The sequence below is a fragment of the Equus quagga genome, chromosome 20 (genome assembly GCF_021613505.1).
Source record: "Equus quagga isolate Etosha38 chromosome 20, UCLA_HA_Equagga_1.0, whole genome shotgun sequence".
Classification (NCBI taxonomy): Eukaryota; Metazoa; Chordata; class Mammalia; order Perissodactyla; family Equidae; genus Equus; species Equus quagga.
The window spans coordinates 9,842,775-9,864,514 of NC_060286.1; the positions used below are offsets into that span (position 1 = coordinate 9,842,775).

General features: G+C 40.7%; 1 protein-coding gene across 6 annotated transcripts in view; it reads left to right on the forward strand.

Annotated features, from left to right (window-relative positions):
- Nucleotides 1–21,740, forward strand: part of LOC124230766 (nesprin-2-like) — a 298,061-nt gene that overhangs the window by 43,410 nt on the left and 232,911 nt on the right. For all 6 annotated transcript variants that reach the window (XM_046647128.1, XM_046647127.1, XM_046647130.1 and 3 more), the window contains exon 2: nucleotides 2,103–2,232. In XM_046647128.1, the coding sequence (XP_046503084.1) occupies nucleotides 2,154–2,232 (79 nt within the window). In that variant the 5' untranslated portion in view covers nucleotides 2,103–2,153. The remainder of the gene's footprint in view (nucleotides 1–2,102; nucleotides 2,233–21,740) is intronic.

The window sequence follows — 21,740 nt, forward strand, 5'->3', positions numbered from 1 at the left end:
GGTTTTCAGAGATATTTGCATTAAATTCAAAGTATTATCTGAATAATGCTAATGGGACTATTTGGAGTGAAATACTCTTTTATAATAAGTACACTCCTGATAGTCACATCTATTTCCAGCTTCAAGTGATAGGGTACACTGTCTCCTTTGCTTCCATAGCACCTTCTACATACAGTTCTTAGATTTCACTCAATATTGTGTTCATCTGTCATTCTCAGAAGATTGAATTCCTTGAGAGCAGGGTTTAGCACATAGAAATGCTTGTTGAGTAAATGAATGGAAGAAAGAATAAATGAATTCTGGCAAAGTTTTGGCTAGCTCTATGAGGTACCAACATGTGTTGGTTAAGAGCATGGACTCTGAAGCCAAAAGCACTTGGATTCAAATCTTAGCTCCATCATTTATTAGCTATGTGTCCTTAGACCACTGTATATGACATTCGAGTGTCTCACTTTTGTCTTTTAAACTATGGAGATAATTATAGTACCTATCTCATACAGTTATAAAAATTAAATGAGGTGATATATGCAAAGTGCTCAGACCAGTGCTTGTATATAGTCAGTGCTCTGTAGGTGTTTGCTGCTAATGTTATTGTTATTATCATTAGTTAAGTAACCCTGGCCTGGAATAGTGGTTGCCTTCATTCTGGAATTCGGTGTTTCTTCCTGGCATCATGAAGTGCTTTGTCTTCGCTTTGGGTTCAGGAGCCCTGGGGATGGGAAGGGGTAGTGGAGGTCCTCAACACATCAAAAGCTGAGGACATTTGTACCTCTGTCAATCATCCGGCTGCACAGACTCACTTGAACCAACAAACAGCTTTTTGTTTTGGTTAGAATTCTATCAATTCAGTACGGTGAAACTGTTACCTCAGGCAGGCTCTGATTCATCTTAATTCAGAGGCTAAAACTAATTATTAATTAATAAACATAGTTTATTTGGTAGGTAAAATGTTTACAAAGAGTGACCCATGGGGGAGATAATAAAAAGAGTTTGAGATGATAACAGAGTGGGGAAGACTGGATTGAAAGATATTTGAAGACTGGCTCTAGCATTAACTGTTTAATGATTTTCATCTTTGCATTTTTAAAAAGTGGTCTATTGGATATCTAATATGATTGCATCTAGCTCTTGGCCTTAGGTTTATTTACTTTCTAGTCCCCCCCCCCAACATTTTATTATGAGGAATTTCTAACGTATGGAAAAGTTAAAAGATTTTACAGTGAACACCCATTTGCTCAACATGTAGATGCTACCATTAATGTTTTGCTATACTTGCTTGACCACGTATCTGTACATTTATCTATCCCTCTATCCTCTAAGACATGTTATGTTTTTATATGTTTGGTTAGGTCTATTTTGATATGAAAGTCATCATCTGGGAGAAGCTGATGTTTTATTCTCAGCCCCCAGGATACTAACAGTGGCATATATACATACATGAAGCAATGCTTTTTAAGAGTTGCAGAGTAAGAATTCCTCCTACTGGAAGGATTCTTTTAGGGTCACAGTGGGGACAGAGAAAGAAATGTGTAGGTGGAAAAAGAAATACTTGGGAAGATAATTTAATCTAATAGGTAATCCCTCCAAACATTCTTTTTGATACAATTTTTTTAGTTTCGCTTTGCAAGCTATGCAACTCAGCTCTTATTGTTTCCAGTAAATGGCAACATTTATGGAGCAGAAAAAGAATTAAGTTAAATAAAAAGTTTTAAAGAAAATCCTTGTAGGTTGAAAGTTAACAGTAAAATACACACAAACGCGCAAGATATCAGTTTGCGTCAACTTTACTTCCTCTAGAGAAGTTATGGGGTCTAATTGCATAGCTTTCCTTTTCATCACTAGTGTAGAACCACAATGCTCGCCCTTTTGGAGTTCTGCCAGCAACTCCAAAGAGCATGCTTAGGTCACAGGGCAAAATCTTGATTATTATTCAAAAAAGAAGGCGTAGTCACTCTGTTCCTCATGAACCACGCAAACACTCACTAGAAAATTGCTGCTTTTGGAGGGCAGTTTTTGGTTGCTGTTGTTTTCTGGCAATGGGTGTTTGCTAGAAATACGGAGCTGCAAAGTTCCTAATGAGCATTTCTCCCTTTTACTTTTAGTTCACTTCTTTGACTGATACGGACATGATATAATCTCCACTGAGTCAAAGGATGGCGTCTACCCCTGTGCTTCCCGCTGAAGATGAGCAGGTTTCCTTGGGCATCGATGATCTCCATATTTCACTGCAAGGTAATTCAGATTGGGTGGGCTGACACCTAGAGCAAGTGTGGAAACCTGACCCTCATCTATTCACAAATCGTGTTGCTTTCTGTCTCTCTTATGGTGAAATGTCTATCTATCTATTTGTCCGTGTGTCTAACTATCTGTATTTTTCCAGTTGTAGAACCTTTCAATAGACTTAAATGTCTTTATTGCTATCTCAGCTCTCTAGGAAAGTAAGGAATACCTGGAAGGAATTTGGCATCTGAGTGTATGTATTTTATTTGAAGTGAAACTTAAATAGTTAACCATAATTTGCATTGTTGGCACTTAGTTTCCATCTTTTTGCATAGCCTCTTTTAATGTACATCCTTATTTTGCCCTAATAGAAAGGAAAAGTGGTAGTATTATGAGTGACCTTTCAATTATATGAATCATGTGCATTTATGCAGAGTAAGTTTTAGGCTTCTTGTGGAGTTGGCAATATTTATTTTGTACTTTGAAAATTCCTTAGCCCCTAGGCTTTCCACCTTTGTTGATAAAGCACGTCTTGGAGCTGAGTAAAGCTTCTCTAGTGTAGAAGAAATAAGGCTATGGCAAGTCTTTGAAAATATTTATGTAACTATTTTAAAGTAATTTTAATATTATGGACAGTATTATGCATCATTCTTAGAATGTTACTTAGAAGCCATAGATTTTAAGTTATTTATGATAAAGATCTTGAAATGACTTTCTTTTTTGATATTTTCTTTTTAATTAAAAATCTATTTTGAATGATTCGCTTCTTGACTTTGGGATCAATAGTTATTGCAGTAGACTATACCTATGTGTATCAGGCTTTTAAAAATAAATGTCATGCGATTTGTATAGACTCAGAAACGTAATATGTCGAGAAGGCAGTACTGGAGGTAGGAATTTTAAAAATTCCCTGAAAGTACATTTTTTATAGTGTCATACAATATTCATAGGTAGTTGGAATCAAATTTTCATTTAACTGAAAAAACTCAATATTCTTGTTTTTCTCTGAAGTTTTGGTTGCGTGTGAGTAGCAACTCACGTAACCTAAGCCCTGTCAGGGAGCCAGTGCATCAATCAATAGTTGGGTAAGTCTGATTTCTTATGCTGGCTCTGCCACTTACTAGTTCTTTGAATTTGGACAAGAGACTTAATCTTTTTTGAGTTGCAGTTTCCTCACGTTTAAAATATGGATGATAATGCCTGTATTGCACCTGTGTTTTGAAGATGAACAACAATGCTTGCCAAGGGCTTAGCACAGTGCCTGACAGAGTAGGAGTTCAATAAATGCATTGTAATTTCCTCTTATATATTTACAGTCAAAATATTTCTCTTGGGAGCTACAGCTAGAGCGGAAACTGCGTGGTGGATACAAAAAAATTGTAAACTAAAAGTCTGGTTTTTTCTGTTTTTTGTTTTGACAATTCTATTCAATGGCTTCCCATCACATGTGGGATAGTCTCGACTTCTTGGTGTGGCTCACAGGCTCTTCCTGGCTGGCGCTCCCTTCTCTCCACTCGTATCCCATGAGCACCCGGTGCTCCAACCCCATGGCTCCCAAGGGGCCATCCCCCCCTGTTTGTGTGTTTTTGTTCAGGTTGTTCCTCCTGCCTCCCTTCCAGCTCACTATCCTGGTCCATCCGTGCCCATCCGAAACTCTGCCAGCCTCAGCCTCCTCCCTGAGCCCTGCTTTCCCTTTGGCTGAGATTCATGTTCCCTCCTCGGTCCTCCCATAGTAACTGTTTTAGCACTTATAGTTTTGCAGTTATCATATTTAACAATGTTTTCTTCCCCACTCCAGAGTGTGCTCCAAGACTTTTATGTAGCATGCTCTGTCTTACACGGCACTCTTTTATCCATTGTCTCATGTGATCCTCACAGCCACATTGTGAGGTAGATAGTTTATCTTCAAGCACCTAGAAGGGAGCCATGGCTCAGGAAGATGGACTCACTGTCCCAGAGTCACACAGCTCGTGAGCAGCGGAGCTGGGTTTTGAGCTGGAGGATAGTTTTCTTTCCACTGCACCACACCCCCTCTGACACATTCCAATAGTTTGAAAGAGGGAATTTCCCTAACAGCTTTCTCTGGAAAATCTGCTTCAGTCTTAGCCTTATCCTACTTAATCCATAGGAAACTCACATCACGATATGGACTGGCATCTTCAAGTAACGTTCATGATCTCAAGGTCATAAGTAGTTCAAAATAATTAGCAAATTACTGAGACCTGAGTGGTTTCTTATAGCATGTTTTGAATTATACTAGGTTATGCAATCTGCTTTACAATAGGAGACGAGTATGGGCGTTTGGTGTGGAAAGGTCACACGTACTACCAGTGGGAGTGAGTTTCCTCTGTGAGGTATTTAGAAGAACGTGGTGCTGTGTGCCTTGCTCTAGGGGGAGAGGTAGAAAGGCAGGACTATGATGTAGTCGGTTTGACACTGGTAGAGGCTGCTCACATCAGCCAGGTACCCTCAGGAGTGTCAGCCAAGAACTTCCCATGATTGTGGAACGAAGGCTCAACTGTGAAATGAGATTCGAGAGTCCCCGGTTAAATTCTATATTGTTATCAACAGATTTATCATGATTCTTTCAGCCTAAGTTGGTGAAAGAAAGAGAGAAGAAAACAGAGAGAGAGGAGGAAGGAAGGAACTTGTCCATATTTCTGACAGTACTTTTGGTTTCGTGGCAGGATTATTAGTTATTTGGACAAAGAAATTGATAGATAATATTATGTACATTAGCTATTACCGAACTGCAGGCTGTTGGCGATGATCTTAAAAGCATTTGGCTTCGTATGCTGTGTAAGCAGACTCGTACTTCACAAAATCCACATGTGGTTAATGATCCTTGGAGTCATATGAGAAAAGAGATTTTATGTGATATGAGAGGCTCAGGGTCACTGCTCGGAAGAAGGTGTTTTTGTCTCTTCATTTCAGGATCTTTTAGAGGCGGGGAGAGGCAGCAGCACGGCCTGTTTAACTTGCAATGCCGACTTTATTTTAGCCAAAACTTACCTAAGCTGAGACGGGTGGTGCCCTGACGCAAAATAATAGGCTCAAGAAAAGGTTAAGGTGTCTGAACTGAAAGGCGGTGATTCATCATTGATATGCTACGAAAACAGACAGGTCATGTGTGCAGGGCCTGCCGGGAGCCAGGCAGTGCTCGGCCGAAATTCATAGAGCAGGACAGTGAACAGGTGACTGCGTCTTTCTTTCTGTTCAGCTTTTTTGTGATCTTTGAGGAAATGTCTTTTTGAAGGGATTTTGAGGGCCCTTTTGTAGAGAGGTATTTATATCCTCTGAGTCTAGTGAGGAGGATGCATTGAAAAGGTTGGATTGTTAGGAGGAGAAAGAAATGGCACTTGTGAATTTGAGCAGATTAATGTAAAAATGGAATTTATTTTGGTTTAGTGCCTTTTGTACTCCTATGGATGGTCCACATTCTAAATAAATTCGATCCATGAAAAATCAGGTGATTAAAATGATGAATAAATGGCTGTTTAAAAAAATTATTTGCTTAACTAAGGTGTCCACTATAGTATTCTTTAAATCTTTTCATTGGATTTCTTTTTTTTTTTTTTTTAAAGATTTTCTTTTTTTCCTTTTTCTCCCCAAAGCCCCCCAGTACATAGTTGTATATTCTTCGTTGTGGGTTCTTCTAGTTGTGGCATGTGGGACGCTGCCTCAGCGTGGTTTGATGAGCAGTGCCATGTCCGCGCCCAGGATTTGAACCAACGAAACACTGGGCCGCCTGCAGCGGAGCGCGCGAACTTAACCACTCGGCCATGGGGCCACCCCCTCTTTTTTTTTTTTTAAAGATTGGCACCTGAGCTAACACTGTTGCTGATCTTCTTTTTTTTTTTTTCTGCTTTTTCTCCCCAAATCCCCCCCGTACATAGTTGTATATTTTAGTTGTGGTTCCTTCTAGTTGTGGCATGTGGGACGCTGCCTCAGCGTGACCTGACGAGCAGTGCCACGTCTGCGCCCAGGATCCAAACCAGCGACACCCTGGGCCGCCAAATGGAGCGCGCAACCTTAACCACTCGGCCACGGGGCCGGCCCCTCCATTAGATTTGTTACTTGGCAAAATAATAGATGCTTCCTTCTCTTTTATCCTAAGAAAATGGTAGCTGTGTATTTTGTCTGAAGTGAATCCCTGCTAAGCTCTGCGGGTGGGAAAGGTATGTTTAGGGAACAATTCTTTCGAGTATCAGATACATACGATTATGGAAACAGTAAGGAGTAGAGTTGGATAAGGATCCGAGAATTTTCAAGTTGGAGGGGATTTTCTTTGTCATTCAGTTTAATGTGAGACCGAAGTAGGAATCCCTTCAGAAGTATTGCTGTGATTAAGATCCTTGAGGGAGCTGAATTCAAACCCAAGAAGTTTCGGAATTTTGCTGTTAGGCAGCGGGTAGCTATTGGGTCTTGAGGATGAGGGTGCCTGGTCAGAGGTCAGAGTTGGGCCTTAGGAGAATAACGCGGCTTTGAGGTATGGGAAGACTTGAAAGGGGTGAGAAAGTGGAATTGGAGAAACCAATATGCAGGCTTTGCAAATAACTGGGTGTTGGGGAATGTTTGCCCGGATTGGAGTTACAGCAGCGAGGATGAAAGTATGGGACAGATGTGAAAACCGTGAGCCGGGAAGGCTCAGGAGGACTTTGCAGCTATTGAATATGGATAATAAAGTAGGGAGGCTCCAAGGGTTAGAAGCTGAGCTGCTTAGGATAATAGTGGCAACAGCTATAATGCGCAAATTATTAATTTTCTTTTTATTTAGTGTGTTTTCACTATTTTAGTACTATCAAATTAAACAATTATAAATGATATTAAAAATAATAAATATTATTTTATATGAATGTGCTTAAAATGAATTGTAGATAAAATACAGTGTTTACAAAGAAAGTCTTTCTTGGGAATTTCTTATGTGATGGAAAGATTGAAAGCGTGATGCAGGCAGAGGACCCATTTGAAAGTCAAATTAATAATGGATGGAATTGACTGACCAGGCTGACTCATCTTGTGATATTTTAAATGATAGCTGTGGCAAATTTGAATTGTTTTGGATTCTTTCTCTATATATTTCAGATTTAAGTTATTTCTTTTTAACAGGTTGTTGGCCGTAAAGGGACGCAATCAGTTTACATAACAGAAACACATTATTTTGTTCAAAATGAAGTCCACTAATGCTTTAGAAAAGCAGCATTCGAATACTGACTGTTGTCATTAATTAGACACAGAACTAGGAAGGAGCGTGTGTTCTGATATCTTTGCCGTCACATGAAGAGTTAACTTTCATGCAGTCCTGCCACAATTTGAGTGAATGGTGCTGTCTACATGAACCTGGATAAAACCATGTGCAGTCTAGTTACTGTGCCATTTCAAACAGTGCTCGTATATTTTATTTAGTGCTGTTATCATCTAGATGACATATTTTAAAAGATTAAAAAACTCCGTGCGTCTTCTGGGTAGGTACCATTACTTGGTGGGGCTCAGTGGTGAAATGTGAGTCCCTGTAGTTAGGTTTTTCCTCTGCTGAAATTTATTTGTTATTTACTGAGTGTCCACCTGAAGGGAGGCTTTTGATTTATGTATTATTTTTAGTAACATGAGAAATTACTCACGTTCAATGTGTTACATTAAAGCATAATAATTTGCTGTAATGCTTAATTTTATTCAGTTGTTCAGTAAATACATTTGTGTATTTATATTGGAATGCCAACCACATGCAGAGGGGGCTGGGTGTTAAGGGTATAAAGGTGAATAGATTGAGCACCATTAGGACGTGTGTGGTCCAGGTGTGCTTTCGATGTCATGAGAAAGACCTGGGATGCAGATCTCATCATTCTTAGGAGACGAGGTGAAATCCTTAAGTACACAGGGTCATGTTCCTAACTTTGGTATCCAGCATACAAATTCCATCAAAATATGACTGAAAATATTGTCTGGAATATCTTTTTGTATTTCAGTTCTAGGGAAGTGAATAAAAATATTCTCTACATAACATATTATTTGTAAGGTTATATATTCCTGTTGCTGTAAACATCGAACATTTTAGTAAGAACCTCCCTGGAGATTGTCTTCTTGCTGACCCCCCTGTAATTGTGCGTTATCCTTGAGTTTCGTGTCGTTTTTGGACCCCACTTGCTTTAATCAGCCTTCTGAGTTCCTCCAAGTGTGTGTCAGTTGCCCTGCCTAAGATACTCCTGTGTCTTTATTGCCGATGAAGTTTCTGACCTATTTTAGGCTTTCAGTAAACTGTGTAACGAATAAATGAGTGGCCATTCCAATATTACAAATCTATAAAGTCCCCTGAATTAGAAGAACTGTTCAGTGTACAGGAAAGTCAGCCGAGAGGATGGAGACGTGGCTGTCTTTAGACGTGAGGCAGTGAGTGTGTCGAGGCCTCTTGGAGGCTCAGCAGTGCTTTCGTGTCCTGTTTCTGAGAGAAATTCTGTTCTGCCTTATGACAGGGAGTGAACAAAACCGTGTGAAGTCTGAGAAAGAGGAACAGGATTAATGAACGACCTCCTGGGTGGAATTTCCATCCTATTGCAGCCACATCCTCAGTGTGGAATTTTGATGGAAATGATGAATGAAGAGTAAGAAAATGACATGTCCCAGGAGGCAGTATTTTTGCTACTCTAACCAATTCAGACTGCTTGCTTGTTAGGAATAAAAGCAAATCATCTCTGAGTGATTAGGTGATTTTTACTTTTTTGGCAAATTAGGTGATTATTACACTCAGAGGAAATAATCAAGTTATTGTCCTTCTCTGGCTGTCAGTGCCGTACTGTTCCAACACAAAAGCTTCCAGAAAGTTCCTGATATCATAGTAGCTGTCAATGTTTTTTGCTGTGCTTTCTCGGGAGATTCTTTGCCTTGATATTGTAAACCTTTATGAGCCTAAAAATATCCCAATTAAACAAAAAATGCAATAAGCTCTACAAACAGTAGTGTTTGCAATGTACAGTGTTTTTTAGGGAAAAACAATTTTTTTTCCCTTAGGTTGTATATACAGTTTTTGCTTCTGGGAACTTTGGTTCTGTTTTTGCCAGGAGTTTGGGGATAAGCTTACTTTATTCTGGGTCAGTTACATTTTGAAAACTAGGGCAAGATAAATCCAGGGTCATTTAGAGTCCTGTTAAAGTAGGTTAACAAAGATCTCATTCATTCCTTATAGAAATCAAAATCCATTTTAATTAGCCCCATGAGAGATACAAGATTTTCTGGGCTTTGTGTATGTGTGTGTGTGTCTGGAGGGGGTGTAATTATTCAGAGTTTAAAGTAGTATATAAGGAAAAAATAAAATTTCAAATTATTTTTCCTTGAAAACAGGAAAGTAAGAAGTCACTATAAGAGATTAATGTATACCTATTGGTGGGTTTAGTGTGTGGTTCTACACGCTAAAAACTGGAGGTCATTCTAAATGTGCCTCTTCAAGAGATTTCTTTCCTCTTCTGATTTCAGTGTTGCTGTTTACAGTTTCTCTGAATGGCTCTATTTTTCTAAAACATTTGGGAAATTTTGGTAACAGGTAACTTGTTTGTGGTTCTCAATGTGTAGGGAACTGAGGTTTACTACTACCAGGTATTTCTAGAGTCATTTAAAAATGGTAGATAAAAGGCTATGAATGATTTATCAGAGAGATGGGATGTTCAAAGTTCTAAATGTGTATATGGTTGGAGGAGAGACATGAGATTCTGGGTGAATAATCTCTCCTGGTCCTTGACTGTCTGTGCAGTGATGCCCGTTCAATGGGTATAGGAAGAAAATGGTGGAAGAGCAGCCACACACAATTGCTGTGTGCCTCTGGGATGGAGCAGCACTCACTGGTCATACCTTGGTCTTTTCAGTCTTTACTGCACAAGGGACTACCAATCACATCAGTGGCGAGATACTAGAAGATGCAGGGCACCTGGCTCAAAAATACAGCGCACAAACAGCTCTTCTCAAATGTGAGAAACATTTAAGGTCTTCCCAAAACATTGGAATTGTTGGCCTTGTCTTCAGTTAAGTAGGATGATGAATAGTGGGAACTAGTTCTGCTGTGTATCTCTGTCTGCCTCTCTGAATGTTTTCTTGGCATAACTTCCAGACTGCTTTTTTTTTTTTTGGGTGAGGAAGATTGGCCCCGAGCGAACATCTGTTGCCAATCTTCCTCTTTTTGCTTGAGGAACGTTGTCCCTGAGCTAACATCCCTGTCAATCTTCCTCTATTTTGTATGTGGGACGCTACCATAGCATGGCTTAATGAGCGATGTGTAGGTCTGTGCCTGGGATCTGAACCCACAAACCCTGGGCCCTGAAGCAGAGTGTGTGAACTTAACTACTACACCACCGGGCCAGCCTCTCCGGAAGGTTTTTATGTCTTCAAAACAAAATGTTTCCAAAGTTCAGGTGAATTCACACTTACTGCATCATCACATAATTACGATTTTTGTGAATACAGGTAAATCTGTTCATTGATTCATTGATGCCATGTGTGCTTCCTGAGACCCTACCTGGTATCAAGTGCTGTTTTAGGTTAAGAGAATACTGAGGCAACCAACTCCAGCAAGCTTCATATGCCGGTGGTGCTTGTATTTAAGTTAAGACAGAGAATAAATAATCAAGGAAAAAATATCAGCACATGGTAAGTGCTCTGCAGAGGATTAAAAATGGGTTTATGTGGGGCCACTCTGTGGCCGAGTGGTTAACTTCCCGCATTCCTCTGCGGTGGCCCAGGGTTTCAGCGGTTCAGATCCTGGGCGCGGACGTGACGCCTCTTGTCAGGCTACATTGAGGCGCGTCCCACGTACCATAACTAGAAGGACCTACAACTAAAATATACAACTATATACTGGGGCGACTTGGGGAGAAAAAGCAGGAAAAAAAAGAAGGAAGACTGGCAACAGTTGTTAGCTCAGGTGCCAATCTTTAAACAACAAAAAAAAATGGGTTTATGTGATAGTTCCTGGGTGTCTTCTTTAGATCAGATGGTCAGAGCAGGTCTTTCTGAGGAAGAGACATTTAAGGAGCGATTGAGTAATTCAAAAGAGCTGCTGTGCAAAGAACAGGGGAAGAGCATTCCAGTGTGAAGGGAAAGCTCAAAGACAGAAACAAACTTGGGGGACTCACAGAGTGAAGGAAGCCCGGTGTGACTGGATGGTGTGGGCAAGGGGTGGTTTGAGCTAGTTTTGCAGAGCCAGTCGAGGCAGGCTGGACCGGGGGCATTTGTCAGCTGTAAGGTAAGGTGTGTGGATGGGAACCATTGGCAGGTTTTAATCAGGAGAATAATGTGATCTGATTTATATTTTCCAAAAGATCACGCTGGCTGCTGGGTGATGAAGGAATTATCTGGGAGCAGGAGGGGAAGCAGGAAAGCTAGTTAGGATGATTTTATCTCAGTCCAAGTGAGATATCGTGGTAGTTTGGACCAGTGTGGTAGCAATGAGATGAAGAACCATGGATTTTTTAGGATATCTGTGAATGCTGGGGATGTTCACAAATTAAGAATAATTTCTAAATTTTTGCCTTGAGCAACTCAGTAGTTGATCCAGTGAAGAAGACTGGTAGATGAATAAGTTTGGGGGAAATCATGAGTTTATTTTTGCCATGATTGATGTGAGATGCTTATTTGATAATCCAAATGGGGATGTCAAGTAGACAGTTAGATGTAAGGATCCAGAGTTCTAGAGAGATTTGGGAGCCCTCAGCATATGGCTGTATATTTACATTTAAAGCCGTGGACTGGGTGGGGTCACCTGTGGACTGTGCAGCTAGCGCAGACCTTTTGGATCTTTCAATGTTTAGAGGTCAAGCAGAAGAGGCGGAGCAAGCAAAGGACATTAAGGAGGAGCCAGGGACAAAGGAGGAAAACCAGGCGAGTGTGATGGATGGGAACCCCTAGATGAAAGTGTTTCAAGAAGGGGATGTGGGCAACCATGTGGAATAGAGAAGTGGCCACCGGGTTGGGCTCATAGACTTAGTTGGTGGCCATGACAAGTTAGCCACACTCACGTGGTGGAGATGGAAGCCTGACTGGAATGGGTTGGGGAGAGATTGAGAGGTGAGCAAGTGGAGACAGTGACTCAATCAACTGCTTTCATGAAATTTTGCTGTGAAGGGGAACAGAGGTATCAGTCACTTGCTGGAGAAAAATGCAGGATTTTAAAGATAAGACATACTACTCCACTACTTGGTATGCTTTTTAAAATTATAGGTTAATTTATTCTTAAAGCTCCATTCATTTATTTGTTCATTATTCAACAAGTGTTGTTGAACACCTGCTGTGTACAAGGCACTATGCTGCACACATGGGATGGCACATGGCATGTGCTGTCCTGAAATGCATGCTCTGATCACAGGGGTAAGGATAAGCACATAGATTAGTGCAGCGTAATGGGATCTGTGCTGCAAGAGAAGGAAGATGTGGTACTGTAGAAGTACAGAGTAGGGGTACTTAACCCCATCTTGGAGGTCAGGGAGGGCTTCCCAGAGGAAGTGATTTCTAAGCTTAGTCCTAAAATATGTTAGCAGATGAGCAGGGTGAAGGTGGGAAGAGTGCTCCAGGCAGTGGTCACAGCATGTGAAAGACCAGAGGATGAGGCTGATCACACGCATTCAAGGCAAGGGATGCTCAGTGAGACTGAGGTTTAGAGTTTGAAGGAGAATGTGAAGAGATGAGGCTTTAAAGGGTCATGTAACATACAGGGGTTTGGAATTTTTCCTAAGATCAGGAAGAAGCAGTTGAAGGATTCTGGATAGAGACATATGCGGAACTGGTTTTAGAAATCACCCGGGCTGCAGTGTGGGGCGTGGTCTTATGGGAGTGAGTGTGGAGACAGACCAGTTTAAGTCTGATATTAGGGTCCAGCTGGGAGATCATGGTCTCCTGTTCTAGGAGGTACCAGTGGGGATGGAGAGAAATGGGTGTGGAGAGTTATCTAATAGGTATAATTTTCAAGACTTTACACAGTTTTTACCTTATTTTATTTTGAGCTTTATTGAGGTAATTATCAGGGCTTTTTGATTGGCTGGGTATGGGAAAGTGAAGGAGAGAGCAGTATCAAAGATGACTCAGGTATATTCTTGGGCAGATGAGTGGATGATGGAACCATTCACTGAAAAAAAATGCAGGAGAACAACTTTGGTGGGGGAGGGAGTTGGTTAGAGATGATGACTCATTTAGGAAATGTTGGGTTTGAAGTGTCTATGGAACCATAAGTGGAGATACCCAGAAGATAATAGGATATAGAGACATGAAGCTCAGGAGAAACAGACACCTGGGCTGAAGGTAAAGATATGTTGCCTTGGAGTAGATGAAAATATCTAGAAGAAGAGAAGGGCCTAGGGGGAAACATTATAAAAATAAAAGCAAAACAAGCCCATAACAGTCTGAGAAGAGGTGTCCAGAGAAGTAGGAAGAAACCAGGAGAGTGTGGTATCATGGAATCCATAGGAGAGTATTTCAAGAAGGAGAAGTTAGTAAACACTGTCAGAAGTTTCAAGATAACCAGTAAATACTGAGAAGTATCCGTGGGGTTTAGCAATGGGAATATTATGGGTGGCCTAGCTGAGAATTAAGTGAAGTGGTTGGGGCAGAAGTCAGCTTTTAGTGGCTTGAGAATTGAGTGGTAGGTAAGAAAGTGAAGACAGCCAGTGTAAACAGTTCTTTCAAGAAGTTTGGGTTTAAAGGGGAAGAGAGAGATAGGGTGGTAGCTGGAGGGGACATGGATTTGACATTTCATCCAATTTTGAATTATAATGAAAAGAACATGGATTTCGGTATCAGACACATCTGGATTTTGATTTCTCCTCCATCCAGAGCACAGTATTCAGGACACAGTAGACTTTCAATAAATGTTTATTGAACGAGCGAATAAAACTCATTCATCTTCTAGGAGCTACAGCTTTCTCATTTATAAAAATGCCTACCTGACTGCTTCATTAAAAGGCTTTAGTGAAATAGTGTCCTTGCTCCTTACCCTTGAGTTCCCACTTATTCCCGGACCCGGCTTGCTTCAGCAGGCCTGAGCCAAGTGCATCTTAGGGTGTTATGTTATAATAGATTTACACTGAGCTACAATGTATTACCCTCTCAGAGTTTATTATTTCATCACCATTTTTGCCGGGCCCCGCCTGTTCCCTTGTGTTGTCTCAAGAGTACGTCCCACATGTACATCAGTCCACTTACTGGAGAGAGGTGTTTCTCAGAGTGAGCTCTGTGGACTCCCTGAATCAGAATCTCTGGGAGTTGGGACCCAGAAACCTGCGCTTAAACAATAAGCCTGCGTACTTCGCCGCCATTCAGAAGCGTAGGGATCCGAGATTTGTAGTCGCAGCACAGATCTCTTCAGTGCAGGCTGGTTCTTTTGCGCTCAGAAGTCAGATGGGCTGGGACTGCTTCCCTGGGGAAAGTACAGCCTCACACATCTGAATTTTCCAAAGAAAAGCACTCACAGTTTCATGTGCTAGATAAAAGGGAGTGAGGAGTGAGAGATATGTGTTAAAAGAGATGTAGTAGTTTCTTTGATTTCTTCACATCACAGATATTTATTGAGGAACTCAGATGAGTCGGAAGAAGGTGAGAAAGAGGAGAGCCGAACTGCACCACAGATTCTAGGCATTTTATCTGTATTGTGGGCTCATTCTCATGTGCTAGAAATACAAGATTTGCTTACTCAGAGAGCCAGGAGCTCTGTTCCAGTGAGGCTGCAAACAAAAGCCTCACTGTGAAAATCTCAGGTGTTTGCGCAAGGGTGTGGTTCACTCCTGTGGCAACACGAAGTTGCTGGATTCCACATGCTGAGGTCCAGAATAGAACAGAAATCATTTGTTGTATGTCATGTATTTTCCCAACAAACTAAATACTTACATCTCTACATTGACGGGGGAAAAACAACAACAAAGCCCTGCCCCCACCTCCCCCAGCTGTTTAACCACTCATTCAGCAAATTATTTTCTACATTCGTGCGACATGAAACGCATGGTGGTAGGTGCTGCAGGCAAAGTTAGGAGCAAAATCAGTCTTGGCCCATGTTCTCATGCAGCCCATAGGCTAAAGAGGAGACAGATAATAATCAATCTATCTCACAGATATTAACTCATTTTTTTTGGAACAGCTTTATTGAGATATGATTGGAGATGTAATTCACATACCATACAACTCTTAAAGTGTACAATTCCATAGTTTTTTTTTAATATTCACAGACTTGTGCAACCATCACATTTAATTTTAGGACATTTTCATTACCCCAAAAAGAAACCCCATACTTTTTAGCTATCATTCACAAATCATCCACCCCTCTGGCCCTAGGCAACCACTGATCTACTTTCTGTGTCTGGAGATTTTCCTATTCTGGACATTTCATACAAATGGAATCATATATGTTACTTTGTAACTGGCTTCTTGCATTTAGCATAACGTTTCCAAGGTTCATCCATGTTAGAGGTAATATTTATTTGTGTAGACTAATTATGGTCTATGCCAGGGAGGGGCAAACTTTTTCTGTAAAGGGGCAGGTAGTAAATATTTTAGTCTTTGAGGTCGTATGGTCTGTCACAACTACTCAACTTTGCCATTTTAGCGTGAAAGTAACTACACAAAGTGTGCATACAAATGAGCATGTCTGTGTTTCAATAAAACTTTATTTACAAAAATAGGCGCAGACCAGATTTGGCCTTTCGGGTTATAGTTTGTTGACCTCTAATCTATGTCAATGTAAGTACTTAATCCCCCTAACAATTTATGAAGTAGGTATTATTATCCCCGTTTTATAGATAAGAAGATGAGAAGGGACACAGCTAATAAATGGCAGATATGGATCAACCCCAGGTAGTCTGGCTGTAGAGCCAGTGCCCTTAATCTTGTCGATAATTACAAGTTGAGGCAAGTGCCAAACAGAGAGGGAAAACTGATTGGATCTATGAAAGCAAATAGCAAACGACACATTGATTTAGGTTTCCTTCAGGATGCAACAGTTGAGCTGAGATCTAAGCATAAGTAGAAGTTAGCTAGGTGAAGAGGATGGTGGGGCAGAGTGGCAGGAGGCAACAGAGCTTGTAAAGGCCCTGAAAGAAGCAGGGAGGGGCTGGAGCCCTGGGTGGGGGAGAGTGCTGTGTGCCAGGCTGGAGAGTTGCTCTGGGGTGGACCACACAGGACCTCCTAGGCTGTTATGGGTTTTGCTCTTGATGCTGAGAGTAGAGAGAAACCAGCAAAGGTGGAGAGGGTAATACCCTCAGATTTACTGGTTGAAGTGGAGAACAGATTGAAGGGAGTGGAGCAGGCCTGGTTGGCCATGGAAGTAGTCCAGGCCAGAGCTGATGGTAGATTGGGGCAGGAGGGTTAGGGGAACCGAGAGATGTAGAGAAGGGAATGGACGCCAGAGCTATGTGGAGGCAAATTGTCAGGCTTTGGTGGTAGACTGTACCTGGGGATGATAAAGGATGAGGGTGTCAAATCCATGAGATAGAAACAGGCATAAGGACAGGTTTGGGAAGTGGGGAGGTGGAGTGTGGTTTTAGTCCTGGGATACTGAGTTTGACAGGCAAGTGCTGTTTTTGCTATAGTGACAACATGGATTCTCCAGGGGGGAACTATGTGAAATAAAAGAATTTGGAGATTGAGAGATGGTTGCACACTGTACTTGGGACATATGTTAGCTGGGAGTTAACTTCTCAACTCACTTTTCTGGTTCAATTAGCGAGATCTCAGTCTTGGTACTATTTATTTTTCTTGCTTGCTTGCTTGTTTGTTTGCTTGTGATTGGTTGCAAGAAAATGTGTTGTAAATTGTCCCCCTGCTTTCTCTGTCTGTCAGTAGTCTCCCTTTTGGTAGTTAAATAACAGGCCTTTTCCTGTTTATTCTTCAAATATTTTAGGCTGTTCTTGTTTTGATTGTGTGTGCCTGTGTGTTTTTATTCCCTTGATTTGTTTCTTCATGTATTTCTGTTTATAATCTCCATGATAAACAATAGAAGAGGTGGCCTTATTATTTTTAGCTCCCTTTCTATTGGATAATAGCTTGATTAAGATTCTTTAGGACGGCTGTTGGAACACATGGCGAAAATGTGTTGCCTTATCATCCGAATTTAGTTCTCCTTCTGTGTCTGTCCTGCTCACAGTGAGTTGGCAGGGTTGTTTTAGGGAATGGCAACAGGGTCTCCTTAGTACATGCCCTTTTGTTCCAGACATTTTATTAGTAGAAGAAAGAAATTGCCTGGGGGTTATTAAAACAAGGATTGGGATAAGACATAGGCCTACTAACTGTTGCCAGTAAATTAAATTCTTCTCCATACAATAAGTCTGTTTGATCCTCAATTCTTGTAATATTTATAAGTCTTTCAGTCAGCAAATATTTATTATGTCTTGTCTACACGGCATTGTGCTAGGGGTAGCAAAAACACAAAAGCATGAAGTTTGAACTTGAAGGTTCATACATTGAGTAGGAGAGAAACCACAGGCAGGGACATGACCACAGTACATGAGCAGCAGGCGGTAATGACCACAGGATAGAAAGAAACTGTTGGGTTATACGTATAACGATACTAATAAAAATACAGATAGGGGGCTGACCCCGTGGTCGAGTGATTAAGTTCGCGCTCTCAGCTTCTGTGGCCCCAGGGTTTTGCTGATTCGGATCCTGGGCGCGGACATGGCACCGCTCGTCAGGCCACACTGAGGCGGTGTCCCACATAGCACAACTAGAAGGACCCACAAGTAAAATATACAACTATGTACTGGGGGGACTTGGGGAGAAGAAGGAAAAATAAAAAAGAAGATGGCAACAAATGTTAGCTCAGGTGCCAATCTTTAAAAAAACAAATACAGATGGAGTAATAATAAACATGCTATTTTATAACATGCTCTTTTTCACTTAAGAATATATCCACATCAGCTCATGTATATCTACTGTGTTCTTTTTATTCGCCAGATATATTTTTCTTATTTTCTGGTAATTTGGAAGAGTTATGATCTCCTTTTAAAAAATTTCTTATAGTTTAGCAGATGCTTTTTTTTTTTAAAGATTTTATTTTTTTCCTTTTTCTCCCCAAAGCCCCGCAGTACATAGTTGTATATTCTTCGTTGTGGGTCCTTCTAGTTGTGGCATGTGGGATGCTGCCTCAGCGTGGTTTGATGAGCAGTGCCATGTCCGCGCCCAGGATTCGAACCAACAAAACACTGGGCCACCTGCAGCGGAGCGCGCGAACTTAACCACTCGGCCACGGGTCCAGCCCCATAGCAGATGCTTTTTAACTTTAAGTAGTGTACCTAAATTTCTGCTTTTTGAATTATCAACGTAAACATATGAAGCTATATCATATATATTCATTTAATTTCCATATACATACATTTATTCATTCAACAAATATTGACTGAGTGCCTCCTACTTGCAAGGCATTATTGTAGGAGCTAGGGACCTAGTGACCAACAAAACCATACCCTTCCCCTTAGAATTTATGTTCTTTACAACTTCATCTAGAAGGATGCACAGGAAACTGTTAATTAGTGTTGTATCTGGGAAAGGAAAATGGGAGGTTTGAGGAAGGTTAAGGTTAACTTTTATCTTCTATTGCTGTTTGAAAAAATGTTTTTTATAAGTATTATATATTACTTTCTAATAATAAGAAAAGATCCAATAAAGTATTATGGGAGGGGGGCTGGCCCGGTGGCGCAGTGGCTAAGTTTGCACATTCCACATTGGCGGCCCGGGGTTTGCTGGTTCGGATCCCCCATGCGGACCCCCGGTGCAGACCTATGCACTGCCTGTCTAGCCATGCTGTGGCAGGCGTTCCACTTATAAAGTAGAGGAAGATAGGCATGGATGTTAGCTCAGGGCCAGTCTTCCTCAGCAAAAAGAGGAGGATTGGCAGCAGATGTTAGCTCAGGGCTAATCTTCCTCAAAAAAAAAAAAAAAAGAAAAGAAAAAAGTATTATAGGAGAGACAGAGGCAGAAGAGAGTATTTCTATTTCAGTTTAGGAAAGGATATGACTTGTTTTAATAAATGTCAATCGAATGCCCACTATGTGCATTGTGCTGGGTGCTGGGGTCTCTGTGAATGCAGAGGGAGACGGGAAGATTGGCCATTCCAGAGGGTACATAGCATGGCAATGCAGAAAAGAGTGAAACTTACATGGGGATTGTAGATATTCTAGGTGGGCTAGAGAAATAGGATGTGAATGGAGAAGTCATGGGAGAGGAGTCAGGAAAAAGTAGATTGGAATCACATTATGAATGACCTAGAATGTGAGGCTAAGAATTTATAATTGAGTCATTAAGGAATTAGGGACGATCAAAAGATTTTAATGAGGAGAGTTAAAACTCAAAGTAATGAGTCTGGGGCCATGTGCAGTAAACCGATTATCAATAACCCAATAATAGGGAAGAAGAGAAATTCCTGGGTAGAGGAGGGTTGCAAAGCTTCCTCATTGACCTCGTGCGGTAGAGAACACTCTTGGAAAAGCCAGATTGTAATACTGCATAGATCTGTATTTAAGTAAATCATGTAAACTAGTGATTCTCATGCCTGGGGAATGGCTTTTCAACTCTTACTACTGGGGCGAACTCCTGGACTCAGCATTTTGGATGAACTTTTGGGAAACTGGACCTTGCTGAGAACCAGTAGCCATGGGAGTTTTATAATGAGCTTTATAATGAACTTAAAATCCATACGTTTTCATTGAGCTTAACTCAGTTTGTTTTCATTTAAATTCCCTTCAGGCTAAGGATATGAGTTGCCAGCTCACAAAGCGCAGATTGAATAAGAATACCCTCAGGGATTAAATGTATTTTTATGGTAATGACTCCTAGCGAAAATCTTTGCCTTCTATGCCTTCTTTCTGAAATTCAGTCCAATATTTTCCAAGAATGATAATCAAGGATACCTATACTGGCCTGAATAAAATTCACTGACCACATTTTCCTACGTTATGTATATTTCTTGTTTGTCTTAAAAATCAAGATAGAGAATTTCTCCTTCTCTGTTACTTGACATTTTACAGAAATTCATCATTATAATTGATTTTATTGTTCTCTTTCTTTCTTTGCCTTTTTTATCCCTAACATCTGCTGATTAAAAGGTCCTATTCTCTATGTGCCATTTTGAGAAGAGTTTTATTATTTTATTAGAAAGTTACCCCGGAAATTGAAAAATAAAACCCAACAGTTAAAAAAAATCTCACCCACTCAAATTAAGTTGCTTTAAAAGCATGTGGCTCTCAATTATTTTTTTCCCAATGGGTCAGGCTTTGAAAAGAACAAAAGGTTACTTATCCTGCCATAGGGTGAGCTGTTTGGCTCTGGTTCCTATTGAACTAATACTGCTTTTCAGGGATAAGGCAGTATGAAAATGCGAGCGAAATGTGTCAAGGGATAAATGAACTGGCACTTACCAGACCATTTAATTGAGCTGCTACGAAGGTGTTTTAATTGCACTGGGGACATCTTTGTTTGCTGTTATGCAAAAGGTCCTGTTGCAGCTGAAAGGTTTGATTTCCAGGATGAAGACGTGTTCTCTAAGTTTGGACAGTGAATTAGTTAAAAGCCGGGAGGTTTTCTTTCTAAATCCTTTTCTGAGGGTTTCATTTGTGCTGTTTCCTTTGCTCCCTGGAGAGTACTAGTGGGGCTTTGTTCTGACTGCTCCTCTTATTGTTTTTTCCTTTGTTTCTGTTAGGTTTTACTCAAATTAGGACAGGAATAGCAATGTTTTCATTGGAAATTTTTTGATTATTTAAAATTCAAGTTTGTGTCCCTGTCAGGGGTTTTCATCAGTGCCACCTCATATGAGATTAGGTGCTCCAATTTGAATAATCCAGTCAGAGCCCTGGTTTTGCTGGGCTTTTCTCAACCTGAGAAAGTTCACGGTCCTCAGTTCGCTCGTACCAAGACGCCTTTTGTCTAGCCTCGCATGGAAATGAAATGATCCCTCATCTTACTTGGAAATAGTCAAAAAATGGCTGAGATTTCCAGGTGGACGTGGAACACTAGTCTCCTTAGGGACGTAAGGCTCAGTTCTCTGCCAGTGCTTCTCCCCTCCCTGGTGATTTAAAGGTACCCCTCTGCAGCCTCCCCCATGACTCCCCTAAAGTTAGTGCAGACTCTGGCTTTGGACCTGGTCGTATTGCCAATAAATTTCTTTTTCACACTTGATCACCTAGAAAGAGAAATCTCTTTCAGTTCCATAAGGATCTGAAGAGAGTCATCTTTAGTTTTTTTTATTTGTTTTGTTTTTGATTTGAATTTCTGCTTTATTGTTATAGTAATGGCTAGGGCCCTCCCTGCTCTTACATGTGGGCTTGATTGATGTACATTGTGCGCATGTAACTTGATCCCGGAATCATAAAAACTTGTTCTCTAGTTTTTTCTATTGAGGAACAAAATTAGCCCTCAGTATACTTTTTGGTGTCAGTATATGCTTAAAAATTATTGTCTTACCATCTACTGATATTAGGGGGAAAAACAGTGAAAACGTATCTCAAAGATTCTAGACGATTTAGTACCATTTGATTTATGGGACTAAATTGTGTTTCTTTGTAATTCTT